This window comes from Halichoerus grypus, chromosome 13 (genome assembly GCF_964656455.1).
Source record: "Halichoerus grypus chromosome 13, mHalGry1.hap1.1, whole genome shotgun sequence".
NCBI classification, from domain to species: domain Eukaryota; kingdom Metazoa; phylum Chordata; class Mammalia; order Carnivora; family Phocidae; genus Halichoerus; species Halichoerus grypus.
Window position 1 is genome coordinate 4813511 of NC_135724.1, and position 16428 is coordinate 4829938.

General features: G+C 41.6%; 1 protein-coding gene across 3 annotated transcripts in view; it reads left to right on the forward strand.

Moving 5' to 3' along the window:
- The window catches only part of FBXO15 (F-box protein 15), a 74744-nt gene extending 59420 nt beyond the window's left edge, over positions 1-15324 (forward strand). For 2 of the 3 annotated variants that reach the window (XR_013443243.1, XM_078060171.1), the window contains 2 exons: positions 13765-13866; positions 14058-15324. Coding sequence is in view for 2 of the 3 variants with exons in the window: in XM_078060171.1 (XP_077916297.1) it covers positions 13765-13866; positions 14058-14078 (123 nt within the window). In the remaining variant the exon portion in view is untranslated. The remainder of the gene's footprint in view (positions 1-13764; positions 13867-14057) is intronic. The other variant, XM_078060173.1, reaches the window with a different exon arrangement.
- The last annotated feature ends 1104 nt before the right edge of the window (positions 15325-16428 follow it).

Sequence of the window (16428 nt, forward strand, 5' to 3'; positions counted from 1 at the left end):
TTAGAAAGTCCAGTAGAGGACAGGGTCCGATTCTGAGAAACACAGAAGCCACGGCTGTGATAGAGTGAAGAGAACTGCTTTTCTTCAGGCTCCTTCTCAGTTATTAAATCCAGTACGACAAATATTTACTGAGTACATAGCAGGTACAAATTATTACCTGTCTCCACAACATTTACTTTACCACAGTCTGTAATAAAATTTGTCTATGATTCAACAGTAATTGCCCTGTTTTCAACCTTCAATGTCTGTTTAACTTGAAGATATGCCTAGAATTTCAGAGCTCAAATTAAAGTTCCTGGACACCTGTCAGTGAGGAAATTGAAACTCCCCGTGAATTAAAAATGGGTTCATAACTCTGTTTTCCACTTGCTGTATTGGAATCTTAGAGAATTTGTTCCATATGAAAGGAAGTCAGTTGTGCCCATCCTGGGATCGGAAATCCAGTATATATAGCAACCAGCTGCAGATGGTATTGAATGCTGTGGCGCAATTCTCTCCCTCCTCCTCAGCAGCTAAACTGTGAGCGCATCTAAAGGAAGACATTAATGTGTGGATGAGGAAGGCAGGATGCAGCTGAAAACGTTCAATTTTAGAAAGTTAAGAGCATTGAGATTGCACCGAGGTTAGTGTTTACTGTAACCATCTGGGCATTGAAGGAGTGGATGCGTCCTGGTTCTCACTTTGTGGTTCACTTTCACGGTGACCTCTAGGATGTCATTTAGAAGGGAATCTTGCTGACCAAGATAGCATGCTAAATAAAGCCCTCAGGACATGTTGAACTGATGAAGCTTCATTCTTCATTAAAGTTTGCCAAAGAGATTACAGTAACCAACTGATGCCACCCTTCACATGGTAGGCAGTCAACAAATGTCCAACCCCAGTGAGTTAGTTCATCGAAGTGAGTGCAATTATGCGTGTCCTCCTGACTTGACTCAAATAATTGAGCCGCTAATATCCATTAGAGAAATGGTGCTTTGTTTATGTGATCAGGCAAGTTATTTTTATTTTATTTATTTATTTATTTTTTAAAAGATTTTATTTATTTATTTATTTGATAGAGAGAGAGAAACAGCATGAGAGGGAGGGAGGTCAGAGGGAGAAGCAGGCTTCCCGCTGAGCCGGGAGCCCAATGTGGGACTCGATCCCAGGACCCTGGGATCATGACCTGAGCCGAAGGCAGACGCTTAACGACTGAGCCACCCAGGCGCCCAAGCATTGTTTTAATTTTAAAAAGGGCTGTGTGACATCCATTTTCCTGTACTGATGTACATCTTAGCAAGCCCAACTTGTGATATGCTGGACAGTTAATTAGGACACAAGGGTGAGGCTGCTGCCCCTATCCAGTGCCACTTCACCTTATGAAAGAAAGCCTACAGGCCTTATTTTTTCCTCCCCAAATTGAAATAGACATCTTAGATTGTCATGGAGTATAAAAGCAATGCATGCTTCTTGTAAGAGGCTTAAAAAGTACAAAACGAAGTACAATGGGGAAAATAAAAATCGTCTTCAAAGGGTGTAGATATAAATGATATTAACAATGAAAAAAAGGACAAAAGTACTGATATGACAGAAATTGAAAATATGAGGGGATAATGAACTAATTTATTCAATGGAAAACAAAGAAAACTAATGCTTTTTAAGAAAAGTACAACAAAAATTGATTTAATAAGAAATAGAACATGTGAATGAAATAAAATTGTTAAAGAGATTCAGTAATCAAACCCCCATATATTAAAAAACCCTCACTAAGTTTAAAGAATTTAAAACTGATTTTTCACTTTATGTTCAGTAAGGATCAGATAATACCAACATTTTGCCAACTGTTCTGGAGCATGTGAAAACAGAATGTTCTCCAATTCATTTTTAAACAATTTAAAATCTTTTTAAAGTTGTAAATTATAACACATATAGAAAAGCTGTATAAAGGAAAAATGTACAGATTGATGAACTATGATTCAAAACCCTGCATAACACCCCCCCCAATACTGCCCTCACCCCACAGGTCCCCAGGTGCCTTTCCAATAAAAATTCTCTCTCTTTTCTCTAAAGACAACCACTATCCTGACTTTTAGGTTATCACATCCTTATTTTTCTCCATACTTTAATAATTGAAGTATGCATTCCTAGATGCCTTAATTTTGCCCATTAGTGAACTTTGTGTAACTGTTTTGGATAGAAGCCTGAGGTAGTGCAGGAAGGCTGGAAAAGGGAAAAAATGATTAGAAAGGAATACTCAAACTGTTATTTGCAGATGATACGATTTTCTACATCAAAACCCCAAACTAACCCGTTGGAAGAATATTAAAATTAGAGACTTCATCCAAGCTTCTGCATAAAATATCCATGTGTAGAAATCAATTTCTTTTAAAAATCAATAATTAGATTTTAAATCATGTATTATTTGTAATTGCCAAAAAATCCACCCAAAACCTAAACAAACAACTGTATGGCCCTTGGGAACAAACTCAACGAAGGATATATAAGACCTTTATGGAGAAAACATAAAACTTTCTGAAAAGATATTAAAGAAAATGTAAGTAAGTAGAGACCATTTTTGTAGAGGGAAAGACTTACTCTAACAATGTCAGTTCCCAATAAGTTAATCTATGAATGCGATCTAATTGCAACCTCATTGCAAAAATGTTTTACACTTAATAAGACAATTAAAAAGCCATATGGAAAACTGTAGGACTAAGAACGGAGAAGACAATTTTGAGGAAGAAGCTAGCAGACATACTTTTAAGAATTATTTTGTAACCGTAGTAATTAAAACAGTGTGAAATTAGCTCAAGGGTAGAATATTGATTTACAAACACACAAAGTTGGGAACCCAGAAACAAAATCATGCATAATGGAAACAATTTATGGCAAGGTAGAATTGTAGTTCAAATGGGAAATGATGGACTCTTCATTAAATGGTGCTAGGACCATTGGAGAACCGTATGCAAAAGATTAAAATTAGACTCCCTATTTGGGAGAAAGGACCCAATAAATAAAATCATGAATGAAAGAGGAGAGATCACAACCAACACTGAAGAAATATAATTATAATAATATAATTGTATGCCAACAAATTAGGCAATATCGAAGAAATGGGTAAATTCCTAGAAACATGTAAAATACCAAAACTGAAATAGGAAGAAATAGAAAACCTGAACAGATCCATAACTAGCAAAGAAATTGAATCAGTAATAAAAAATCTCCCAACGAACAAGAGTCCAGGGCCAGATGGCTTCCCAGGGGAATTCTACCAAACATTTAAAGAAGAAGAATACCTATTCTTCTGAAAATGTTCCAAAAAATAGAAATGGAAGGAAAACTTCCAAACTAATTCTATGAGGCTAGCATTACCTTGATCCCAAAACCAAACAAAAATCCCACTCAAAGGGAGAATTACAGACCAATATCCCTGATAAACATGAATGCAAAAATTCTAAGATACTAGCTAATATGATCCAACAGTACATTAAACGGATTATTCACCATGACCAAGTAGGCTTTATTCCTGGGCTGCAGAGGTGGTTCAACATCCACAAATCAATCAACATCATACACCACATTAATAAAAGAAAGGATAAGAACCATATGATCCTCTCAATAGATGCAGAAAAAAGTATTTGACAAAATACAACATCCTTTCTTGATAAAAACCCTCCACAATGGAGGGATAGAGGGAACATACCTCAACATCATAAAAGCCATATATGAAAGACCCACAGCGAATATCATCTTCAATGGGGAGAAACTGAGAGATTTTCCCCTAAGATCAGGAACATGACAGGGATGTCTACTCTCACTGCTGTTGTTCAACATAGTCCTGGAAGTCCTAGCCTCAGCAATGAGACAACAAAAAGAAATAAAAGGCATCCAAATTGGCAAAGAAGAAGTCAAACTTTCATTCTTTGCAGATGACATAATATTCTATGTAGAAAACCTGAAAGACTCCACCAAAAAATTGCTAGAACTGGTACAGGAATTCAGCGAAGTTGCAGGATATATAATCAATGCACAGAAGTCTATTGCATTTCTATACACTAACAATTAAGCAGCAGAAAGAGAAATCAAGGAATTGATCCTGCTCACAACTGCAGCAAAAACCATAGGATACCTAGATATGAACCTAACCAAAGAGGTAAAAGATCCGTACTCTGAAAACTATAGAACACTTAATGAAAGAAATTGAGGAAGACACAAAGAAATGGAAAAACAATCCATGCTCATGGGCTGGAAAAACAAATATTATTAAAATGTCTATACTACCCAAAGCAGTCTACACATTCAGTGCAATCCCTATCAAAATAACACTGACATTCTTCACAGAGCTGAAACAAAAAATTCTAAAATTTATATGGAACCAGAAAAGACCCCAAATGGTCAAAGTAATGTTGAAAAAGAAAACCAAAGCTGGAAGCATTACAATTCTGGACTTCAAGCTGTATTACAAAGCTGTAATCACCCTGAGAGTATGGTACTGGCACAAAAACAGACATAGATCAATGGAACAGAAATGGACCCTCAACCCTATGGCCAACTAATCTTTGACAAAGCAGGAAAGAATGTCCAACAGAAAAAAGACAATCTCTTCAACAAATGGTGTTGGGGAAAACTGGGCATCTACATGCAGAAAAATGAAACTGGGCCATTTTCTTTTCTTTTCTTTTTTTTAAAGATTTTATTTAATCATTTGACAGAGAGAGAGAGAAAGAGCACAAGCAGGGGGAGCAGCAGGCAGAGGGAGAAGGAGAGAGCCCAATGTGGGGCTCAAAACTGACCATTTTCTTACACCATACACAAAAATAAATTCAAAATGGATGAAAAACCTAAATGTGAGACAGGAATCCATCAAAATCCTAAAGGAGAACACAGGTAGCAACCCCTTTGACCTTGGCTGCAGCAACTTTTCACTAGACATGTCTCGTGGGAAACAAAAGTAAAAAACTATTGGGACTTCATCAGGATAAGAAGCTTTTTTTTTTTTTTTTTTTTAAGATTTATTTATTTATTTATTTGAGAGAGAATGAGAGACAGAGAGCATGAGAGGGAGGAGGGTCAGAGGGAGAAGCAGACTCCCCGCTGAGCAGGGAGCCCAATGCGGGACTCGATCCCGGGACTCCGGGATCATGACCTGAGCTGAAGGCAGTCGCTTAACCAACTGAGCCACCCAGGCGCCCCAGGATAAGAAGCTTTTGCACAGCAAAGGAAATAGTCGACAAAACCAAAAGACAACCTATGGAATGGGAGAAGATATTTGCAAATGTTTTATCAGATAAAGGACAAATATCCAAAATCTATAAAGAACTTATCAAACTCAACACCCAACAACCAAAAAATCCAGTCAAGAAATGGGTAGAAGACATGAACAGACATTTCTCCAAAGAAGACATACGGATGGCCAACAGACTCATGAAAAAATGCTCAACATCACTTGGCATCAGTGAAATACAAATCAAAACTACAATGAGATACCACCTGACACCAGTCAGAATGGCTGAAATGAACAACTCAGGAAACAATAGATGTTGGTGAGGATGCAGAGAAAGGGGAACCCTCTTACACTGTTGGTGGGGATGCAAACTGGTACAGCCACTCTGGAAAACAATATGGAGGTTCCTCAAAGAGTTAAAAATAGAACTACCCCACGACCCAGCAATTGCACTACTAAGTATTTATCCAAAGGACACAAAAATAGTGATTTGAAGGGGCACATGCACCCCAATGTTTATAGCAACAATGTCCACAATAGCCAAAATGTGAAAAGAGCCCAGATGCCCATCAACTGATGAATGGATAAATTCCACACATACAATGGAATATTATTCAGCCATCAAAAAGAATGGAATCTTGCCATGTTCAACAATGTGGATGGAACTAGAGGGTATTATGCTAAGCCAAATAAGTCAGAGAAAGACAAATACCATATGATTTCACTCATATGTGGAATTTAAGAAACAAAACAGATGAACATACGGGAAGGGAAGGAAAAATAAGATAAAAACAATAAGGAGGCAAACCATAAGAGACTCCACTATAGGAAACAAACTGAGGGTGGCTGGAGGGGTGGGTTGGGGGGTGGGGTAATTGGGTGGTGAGCTTTAAGGAGGGCACTGGATGTAATGAGCACTGGGTGTTATATGTAACTGATGAATCACTAAATTCTTCCTCCGAAACTAATAATACAGTATTTATGTTAACTAAATCAAACTTAAGTAAAAAATTTTTAAAAAATTAAAATAAAATTAGACTCCCTACTTTACACCATACACAAAAATATATTCTAGGTAGACTAAAGACATAAACAAAATTTCAAATTTGAAATGAAAACATCAGAGAATATTTAACCTCAGGATAGGGTGGGATTTTATTTTATTTTTAAAGATTTTATTTATTTATTTGACAGAGAGAGACACAGTGAGAGAGGGAACATAGCAGGGGCAGTGGGAGAAGGAGAAGCAGGCCTCCCACAGAGCAGGGAGCCTGATGTGGGGCTCGATCCCAGGACCCTGGGATCATGACCTGAGCCGAAGGCAGATGCTTAATGACTGAGCCACCCAGGTGCCCCATAGGGTGGGATTTTAAATAAAAAGACAAAAACAACATAAACCACAGAAGAAAATGCACATCAAATTGACTATATGTAAAGGAAACTTCCATTCATAAACAAGTGAAAAGACAAAGCATGGACTGAGAGAGATTTGTGAAACATACAACTGGTGGATGATTAATATCCAGAATATATTAAAACTCCTTGAAAGCAATAAGCTGAAGACTAGAAACTCTCTAGGAAAATGACACAGGATATGAACAGACAAGTCTCAGGGCAGGAAGGATGGATGGGCACTAAACATATGAACAACAGTCCACCTCACTAGTCATCAGAGAAGTTCAAATTAAAACCTGAGATACGATTTCCCACTCCTTAACTGGAAAAAATGTAAAGATCTGACAATTCCAAGTTTTGGTCAGAATGTGGAGCCTAGAAACTCATTTGTCCTGCTGGTGGGGGTAAACATTGGTACAGTCACTTTGGAAAACAAATTTGTATTCTCCAATAAGGTGAAAATTGGCATATTTGACAGCCTAGCAATTTTATTTTTAAGTGTGTATCAGTGGGAGATCTGTGCACATGTGTACAAGGAGAGAGATGTAATGTTTTAACACTGTTGTTTGTGATAGCAAGAAATTGGAAAAATCCTCTGTGTTCATCAACAAGAAAATGAATTTTAAAGTTGTGGAATATTTATAAAACTTTAATACTATACAGTTAGTTTAAATGAATGAACCAGAGGTACATGCATGAATGTGGATAAATCTCAAAAACATAACATTTTAGTATGATACAATTTGTATAACGCTTAACACCTTCCAAAACAACTCCCACATATTTTATGGAAATATGCATTTACAGAAAGTATATTTAAGGCATTAAAAGTGAGCCTGGTGATGGGTATTAAAGAGGGCATGTACTGAATGGAGCACTGGGTGTTATACGCAAACAATGAATCATAGAACATTACATCAAAAACTAATGATGTAATGTATGGTGATTAACATAACATAATAAAAAAAGATATTCATGGGAATGATAAACTTCAACTCAGGTGAGTGGTTAGAGAGGGAGGGAAAGAAGGTAAAGGGACTAAGAATACTAAAAAAAACTGATAAGAAACCAATATTGGCAAAATATTAAGTGACTAAGTGATATGTAAGGATAGGTTTGAAATATTTTGCAGGAAGTTAAAGCCATCATCAGTATGTATCATATCTCTATCTATACATACATCTACCCAACCACCCATCCACCCACCATCCACTATCCATCCATATCTATCTATCTATCTATCTATCTATCTATCTATCTATCTATCATCTGTGTATATTACATTTTAAGATGTTTAGTGTTCCTTAGTAAGGACATTACATATTCATAGACTTGTATTAAAAAGTGATTTCCTGATTATATTTTAATGTATATAAATTTTGGTTTTATTTAAATTTTTAAAAATCTTTGTAATATGTAAATATAGATACACCTGTAATCTCATTTACTGCATCAGTCAGCAATTCTCAAAAACACCATGAAAGACCAAAAAGTGGGTGGAGGTTGCTACCCCTGACTTACATACAATCTCTTCCTACACCAGCCCTTTCATGCCAGTCCCTTATACCTGAAGGTCTGAACAAAGGATTGTGAGCCTAAATGAACCCTCAAATATACAGGCACACCTTGGAGATGTTGCAGTTCAGTTCCAGAACACCTTAATAAGTTAAGCATCATTATAAAATGAGTTAAATGAATTCTTTGGCATTCCAGTACATATAAAAGTTATGTTTACACTGTAGTAAGTGTGCAATAGCATTATGTCTGAAAAACCAATGTACCTACCTTAATTAAAAAAATACTTTATTGCTAAAAATTGCTAACCATTATCTGAGTTTTTAGCAAGTTGTAATGTTTTTGCTGGTGGAGGGTCTTGCCTCAATGTTGATGGCTGCTGACTGATCAGGGTGGGGGTTAATGAAGGTTGGGTGACAGTGGTAATTTCTTAAAATAACAATTAAGTTTGCTGCTTTGATCAGCTCTTCCTTTCATGAACAACTTCTCTGTAGCATGTGATGCTCTTTGATAGCATTTTACCCATAGTACTTCTTTCAGAATTGGAGTCAATCCTCTCAAACCCTGCTGCTGCTGTATCAGCTAAGTTTAAGGGATATTCTAAATCCTTTGTTGTCATTTCAACAATCTTCACAGCATCTTCACCAGGAGTAGATTCCATCTCAAGAAATCACTTTCTTTGCTCATCCAAATGAAGCAGGTCCTTACCTGTTCAAGTTTTATCATGAGCTTACAGCAATTCAGTCCCGTCTTCAGGCTCCGTTTCTAGTTCTAGTTCTCTTGCTCCTTCCACTTCTGCAGTTACTTCCTCAAGTCTTGAACCCCTCAAGGCCATCCATGAGGGATGGAATCAACTTCTTCCAAACTCCTGTTGATGTTGATGTTTTGACTTCTTCCCATGAATCACAATTTTTTATTTTTAAGAGAGAGAAAGCACGAGAGTTCAGCGGGGGAGGGGCAGAGGGGGAGGGAGAGAGAAAATCTTAAGCAGACTCCACGCTCAGCATGGAGCTTGATCTCATGACCCTGAGCCAAAATCAAGAGTCAGATGCTTAACTGACTGAGCCACCCAGGTGTCCCAATCACAAATGTTTTTAATGGTATTTAGAATGGTGAATCCTTTCCAGAAATGTTTCTATTTACTTTGCCCAGATCCATGAGAGGACTCACCATCTATGGCAGCTGTAGACTTCTGAAATGTATTTCTTAAATAATAAGACTTGAAAGTCGAAATTACCCCTTGATCACTGGGCTCCCGAATGGATGTTGTGTTAGCAGGCATGGAAACAACATTAATCTTGTCGAATATCTCCATCCGAGCCCTTAGGTAACCAGGTGCATTGTCAATGAGCAGTAAAATTTTGAAAGGAATCTTTTTTTCTGAGCAGTAGTTCTCAACAGTGGGCTTAAAATATTCAGTAAACCATATTGTAAACAAATGTGCCACCATCCAGGCTTTGTTGTCCCATTTACAGAGCACAGGCAGAGTAGATCTAGCATAAATCTTAGGGGCCCTAGAATTTTTGGGATGGTAAATGAGCTTTGGCTTCAGGTTAAAGTCACAGCTGCATTAACCCCTAACAAGTCAGCCTGTCCTTTGAAGTTTGAAGCCCTGCGTCGACTTCTCCTCTTCAGCTAGGAAAGTCCTAGGTGGCATCTTCTTCCAACAGAAGGCTGTTTCATCGGCACAGCAAATCTGTTGTTTACTGGAGCCACCTTCTGTAATGATCTCAGCTGGATCTTCAGGAGAACTTGGGGCAGCTTCAGCAACAGCACTTGCTGCTTCACCTTGCACTTTTTTGTGTTACGGAGACAGTTTTTTAAGCCTCAGGAACCAACCTCTGCTAGCTTCCAACTTTTCTCCTGCGGCTTCCTCACCTCTCAGCCTTCACAGAATTGAAGAGAGTCAGGGCCTCTCTCTGGATTAGGCTTTGGCTTAAGGGACTGTCGTGGCTGGTTTGATCTTCTGTCCAACTTTCTCCCTCTCAGCAATAAGGCTGTTTCTCTTTCACTGGAGTAGCACTTTTAATTTCCTTCAAGAACTTTTCCTTTGCGTTCACACCTTGGCTACTTTTGGTGCAAGAGGCCTCGCTTTCAGGCTGCTAAGCTTCTGACATGCCTTCCTTACTAAGCTTACTCGTTTCTAGCTTTGATTTAAAGTGAGAGATGTGGGACTCTTCCTTTCACTTGAACACTCAGCTGCCATTATGGAGTTATTGATTATCCTAATTTCAATATTGTTGTGTCTCAGGGAATAGGGAGGCCTGAGCAGGGGGAACGACGGGTTGACAGAGAAGTCAGAACACACACGAGATGCATCAAGTTCTCCATCTTATGTGGGTGTGGTTCATGGTGCCCCCAAACAAACACAGTAGTCAGTGATCACAGATCACCATAACAAAGATAATGAAAACACACAAGTTTGGAACATTGCTAGAATTACCAGACTGACACAGAGACACAAGGTGAGCAAATGCGTTAGAAAGATGGCGCTGAGTGACTTGCTTGACGCAGGGTGCCACAAACCTTCAGTCTGTAAAAAAAGTGCAGTATCTGCAAAACACAAGGAAGTGAAGTGCAATAAAGTGGGGTATAACTGTAAAAACTGGATTGAGAAAGTGTGATTTGAGTTTTAAGATATACATGTGTCAGGCCAAGAAGAGAACAACGTGATTGCAAACATTTCCATCACTTGCTTGGATATCTTTTTCTTCGTACATTAGATTACCACACATTAGGCTACGCTAGTTAGTAGTCACTTATTCCTTGCTTTGAAGAGAACTACTCTATGTAACTTCAGAACCGATGCAAAGCAAGAAGCAGTCTCTGCTATGAGCAAGGAACCAGTGATGCAGAGCTGAGTCCTTAGTTCTCGTCATCAGAGCTGTGCTGTCACTTCCAGATATGACGGGGAGGAACAGCAAAATCTCATTAAGACCATTATGGCCCTTGAGTCACCCTGGGGCTGATCGTGATTATGTACCAATTTGCAAAGTCATTTTAGGTGATGGGCAAGTCAAATGGGCTTGTTGTGAACACTGCACCATGGCTCACTCCTGCTGCTCTCTTGTTGGAAATGTCCTTCAAGGGCATTAGCATCAACTTTGGACTCTCAAAAAGGAGACCTAAAAATAGGACTGTGCCACCTTGCAGTAGAAAGATGGAAATTTAGGTGGAAATATTGGAACACACCTAACCTAACATCTGCTACTAGCTTTCTAAAGCTGCCAAAGATTCTTCTCTTAGTCACCAGTGCATCCCACTGCAAACACAGCACAGGCTGATACTGGAAGCAGGGTGTTCGGCCCCCAGGGAGAGGTGTTCACCACATCTATTTCTGGGTATAGCTGGGAGGTTTGGTCCTCCTGGATGAAGGGTGATGCTGACGAGTGAAGGCACACAGGATGTTTCCTCCTAGAGCACTGATAAACCACAGCGCCTGGCACACAATCAATACCCAATAAAAATGTAATTTACTTAATGAATAAATGAATGAAAATTCATTATTAGTCTGCCATCATAGTCTGACTTGGTTCAGTGAGTAACATGTTAGTGGCTTTTATTTCTGAACACACGGCAGCCTGTTTTACCAAGCTTGGCAAGTTGTTTAACACTCCTATACTTTATGTAGGTCAAGGATATAATCGCTATTTAATATTTGAAAAGCAAATAGATATCACGGATAGTGAAGAACAGTCTGAGGCTTTGCATTTATAGCCTTATTATCCTATGTCCCCATTTTATTCTTTGACTTGTCTTTTAGGTTCTGACCATGGTTTTGCTCAGTGTCAATCAGAAGGCCCTAAAGAACCTGGAAAGAATAAATGCATGATGTCTCTAATGGGCAGGTGTTTTGGAGAAGATAAAGACATTTTATAAGTCAAAGATTTTGGCTTTATAATTTGGGTCACATATTTTATTAGTAACCATGCAAAATGGAGAATCACCATCATTTGCTTTTGGTTGCCAAGACCTGCAAGATGGCAGGCTTGAGGAAAAGAAGGGGCTTCCACTGAGGCCAGGCATGGAGGGGGCTCAGCTGGAAGCAGGGACAGAAGAGGACCTGCTAGGGGAAAGATTACAACTAAGGGTCCAAATTGAGGAACTTCGGACCTCAAAGGAAACTACTTAACCGCCCCCACCCCAGCCTTCGCATTTTACCTATGTCTGTTGCATATATTGAAATAAGTCGAGAAAGTGCACTTTATAAACATGTAAAATTAGGAGGATGAAGTGAAATTGGGAACACTGTGGAGTTCAACAAATCCAGAGTCAAATCATAACCTTGTGAGTTCCCTGGATGTGACTGGGGCCACATCCTTTGCTTCTCACATCCCGGGTCCATGTCTACCAAACAGAACCCCTGCTGCAGGGGTGTGAATCACCGTCCCGCCCTCAGCTCTCCAGCTGTTCCTCTGCTCTTCCGCAGGGACCTTCGGAAATCTGAGTGGGTGTGAGGCCGAAAGGCAAGGTAGAGGGGGAACTAAGGCTTTGTGACCTGTTGACTACCCAGTGTTGGGCCCATGCTTCCCAGGCAGACGAGTTGTGTGTGTTTCTGTGATGGAAGAGTGGAGGGGTACACTTTTAAACTTTTACTTCGGCTTTCTCACTTCTATTAAAACGGAAGCCCGTGGGGCTGTGTTTTTATTCTCTGTGCCGGACGTGCGGGTGGCGTCTCTGCCGTGTGATGTGGATGCCGCAGGCCGGTCTGCCTGGGTCTGGACAGGTGCAGGGGGGCAGTGGTGACTCCTGGGGGCCCCAGGCTCCTGCATGCCGGGGTGGCGCTGCGTTTGTGCGACCGCATCACACACTGGCCTGGTGCCGCCAGGCTCTGTAGTGAGCACCTGAGGACTGTACGAGGCATATTTTTGTGAGACTGCACTTCTTAAAATACATATTATGGCTGCTGTTCATATGGGGGTGTTTAGAGTGGTCTGCCTACCATTGTTTGGTGTAGCGCTTCTTATTTCTTCTTAGGAGACAAGAAAGTGAAAATATGGAGACAGCTACTGCGCTAATGAGGGAAAAGACACACAGTGATGACAAGGAGGAGGGATAGCTCTGTGTGCAAGTGAGTGTGTGTCTGTGAGTGCGTGTGTGATAGAGAGCACACTGATGCCTTGGGAGAGAGGAGGGAGTATACAAACCAGAGAAAAGGCAACGTGATGAAATTGAAAAGGTTCTCACCAAACATTTTCTCCCTGTTTTTAGAAAAGGGTATTTTTTAAAATTAATTTTTACTTAATTACCAAGTTACTTAATACCTATTTATTTTGAGGTCTCGGTACAGTGATCTAAATAGGACAAGAATGGAGAAGAAATTGTGATGGAGATCAGATAAGTTTTAAGGTTGAGGAATATTTATCACGTTCGGGAGAAATCACCAGTATTTCTTCAAGTTTGGCTTTGATTGCAAGTGGCCTTGGGTGTGGAGGCAGGTGGGCTGGTGGTATGGTCGAAGCATTGATGTTGGCGTCTCGGCTCTTCCTCCCCTTCACTGGGTAACCTTGTGCGTGTGACTTAGTTCTCTGAGTCCCACTTTTGTCATTTGTAAAATGTCATCTGTGTAATGACAGTGGATTCTTCACAGGATTGCTGCATTAAATGAGATGGGAAGCACCTGGCCCGTAATAAATGTCTGACTAATGCAGTTATTATTTGTCTGTGTTACACGGGCGTCGAATCGCGATGAGTTGTGTCTGTGGCTCATGACGTGGCTGCGCACCACAGTGACGCGGGCTGGAATGCAGACGGTGAGCAGAATCGGGAAAGTTCGGGTAATGGAGGTTTGGGAAGCTGAAAGGAACCTCATCCTAAAATTTGGAAACTGCTGGTGTGATACATACAAAATGCATGCTTTTCTCTTATTTTGCATGCCTTCTGATTTAAAATCAGTCATCATTTAAAGATTTGTTTGCTTGATTCATTTGGTTGTTTCCACCAGCACTTACGGAGCGCTTCCTGAGTGGCATGCTCTGTGCTCCACACCAGAGGCCTGGAAAAAAGAGGAGGAGGAATACCGAGATGAGCAAGGCAAAACCCTGGCCTCTGGAGGTGCCCAGATGGATGGGGATGTGCTCACAGAAGCACCTGATCTGCACGTGAGCTCAACGTGGAGTGAGAAGAGTTCCAGTGGAGAGACCATGACAAGGAGGGCCTCCTGCCCCTGCTGGTGGGGAGCTCTACGGGAGAGAGAAATGGCAGCAGAGCTTGTTAAAAATGGCCAGGAAGACTTGGAGACTGTTGCTGTGGAGGAGAGAGACTGAAGGCTTTTAAGTGGTGGAAGGTTCTGGGGGAAGGTGGTCAAGGCGATCGGGTCATCTTCACTTGCTAATTGGCACTTCCTGGAAGGTAGGCTCCTGGCCTCCCCCAGAGACTGGAGACCAGGGCCTCTCTCCGTGGAGGTCACGTTTCAAAGAGCTGGCTCCCACGTGTTTGAGAAAGACATTCCTGGACTGTGGCTGGGAGATTTACTTCTCAGAGGGGCAGACGAAGAATTTACAATGACAAGTTTTCAAAAGTAAATGCTCTAAGGAAAGGGAGGTCAGGGGCTAGAGTCAGAGGAAACCCGTCAGCATTTCACCGGGTGGAGGGGTCTGTGGGTGGCAGTGGGGAGGGAGGGGAAGGACACCCATGAGAGGAACCGTAAGGCACAAAGGCCCAGAGGAACCTGAAAGCCCCAGGCTCTCTTCACTTTCTCCTCCACCGCTTCCTAAATGCCTGACCTGGGCCAAGTTACTTAAGCTGTGACATTCAACTTGCTAGTGTGTAAAATGGGGATATTGTTGGAAGGATTAAATAGAATCACGCACATAAATGCCTAGTGGAGTGCCTGGCGCACACTAAGTGATAATGTGAAGGTTTTTTAACGTCGTGTGTAGATAAAACGGGAATGGTTTGGCCTTCTGAGTCGTGGGGCTGGGAGCTGGAGGGCCAGGGTGTGTTCCCCGAAGGAATTCCGCTTCCGGGGGTGTCACGTGAGAGATTTAAGTAGGGTAGTGACACGGTGACATTTAGAGACTTAGAACAGGAGGGCATCTCTGAGGACATTACATACCCGAAGCAGGAAATGTTTCATTTTTCGCTTTTGAGAATGAACACTTTTTTTAAGTATTAAGAAATATGTTTGTGTATTATGTCGTATCAGTTAGTGAGAAGGAAAACCCACACATACCCAGATAATCACGTGAATAAACTCTGAGGACACATTTGATAGCCTTTCACACTGTATTAGTCATGTTTTTTGTTTTCTGTATTTTATGGTGCTTTGAAATCGTGGGGGCCTTGCTATAGCTGTGGAGAGACCGCCCCTCACAGGGCTCCTGATTCCTAGAGAATCCCACATCCCAAACACCTCTGACCTCTCACACCCCAGCCAGTATTTGCTCTGCCCCCGCAACCCCCAGGACCAGGTTCTGGACAACTGGAGACCATCCCCATAGCCCCAGAGCCTGCCGACATTATCCAAACTATCCAGTCCTAAACTTGCCTTCCCAGCCTGGCCCGTTCCTTCCTGTGGAAACCACAGTAAGCGCTCGCTCCTTCCGCCTCCTGACTAACCCTGGTGCTTCCCAAGAGCCCCTGGGGGTGCGTACGACATGCCCCTGTCTTGGGAACTTAAAGTCCTAAAACTTCCAGTGTCATTAAGCTGTCCCTGTTGTCACTCAGTCACTTGGGTAACCTGAATCCCTTCATTCCTTTGCCTACTCTCTGAGCTCTTCTTCCCTTTCTTTTCCAGCAGGCAAGGGTCCCTGGGCGCTCACTCTGTTTGCCTCCGAAGCTCATCCCGCTCCCGACGGGCTCACATCCACTGGGCACGTGGCCCAGAGTCTCAGCCCATCCGGGGTGGCTGTGACCCAGAGCTGCGGAAATCTAGTGTTCATGGCCGGAAGTCTGAGAACAGGGGGCCAGCATGGTCCAGTGAGGGTCCCCTTCTGTGTCCTGCTTCTTGTGTCCTCACAAGGGGAAGGAACTAGGGAGCTGCGTGGCATCTCTTTTGTAAGGATACTACTAATCCTCTCAGGAGGGCTCCATCCCCATGACCAATCACCTCCCAAAGGCCCCGCCTCCTCACACCATCACCTTTGGGGGTTGGGATTCCAACATATGAATTTGGGGGCACACATTCAGACTGCAGCCCCCGGTTTCTGCCTTTGGCAGCTCCTGGGGCATCACATGGCTCTGCTCCAGCTCTGGTTCTTCCTGGGCTGGCTCGCTTCCAGTGCGCACAGAGCTCCTGCCCTGGTTCCTGCAAACCCAGCCAGCTCCACCGAAGCTGTGAGGTCAAGTAAGGGCCTTGAGATTCTGAAAAGAAA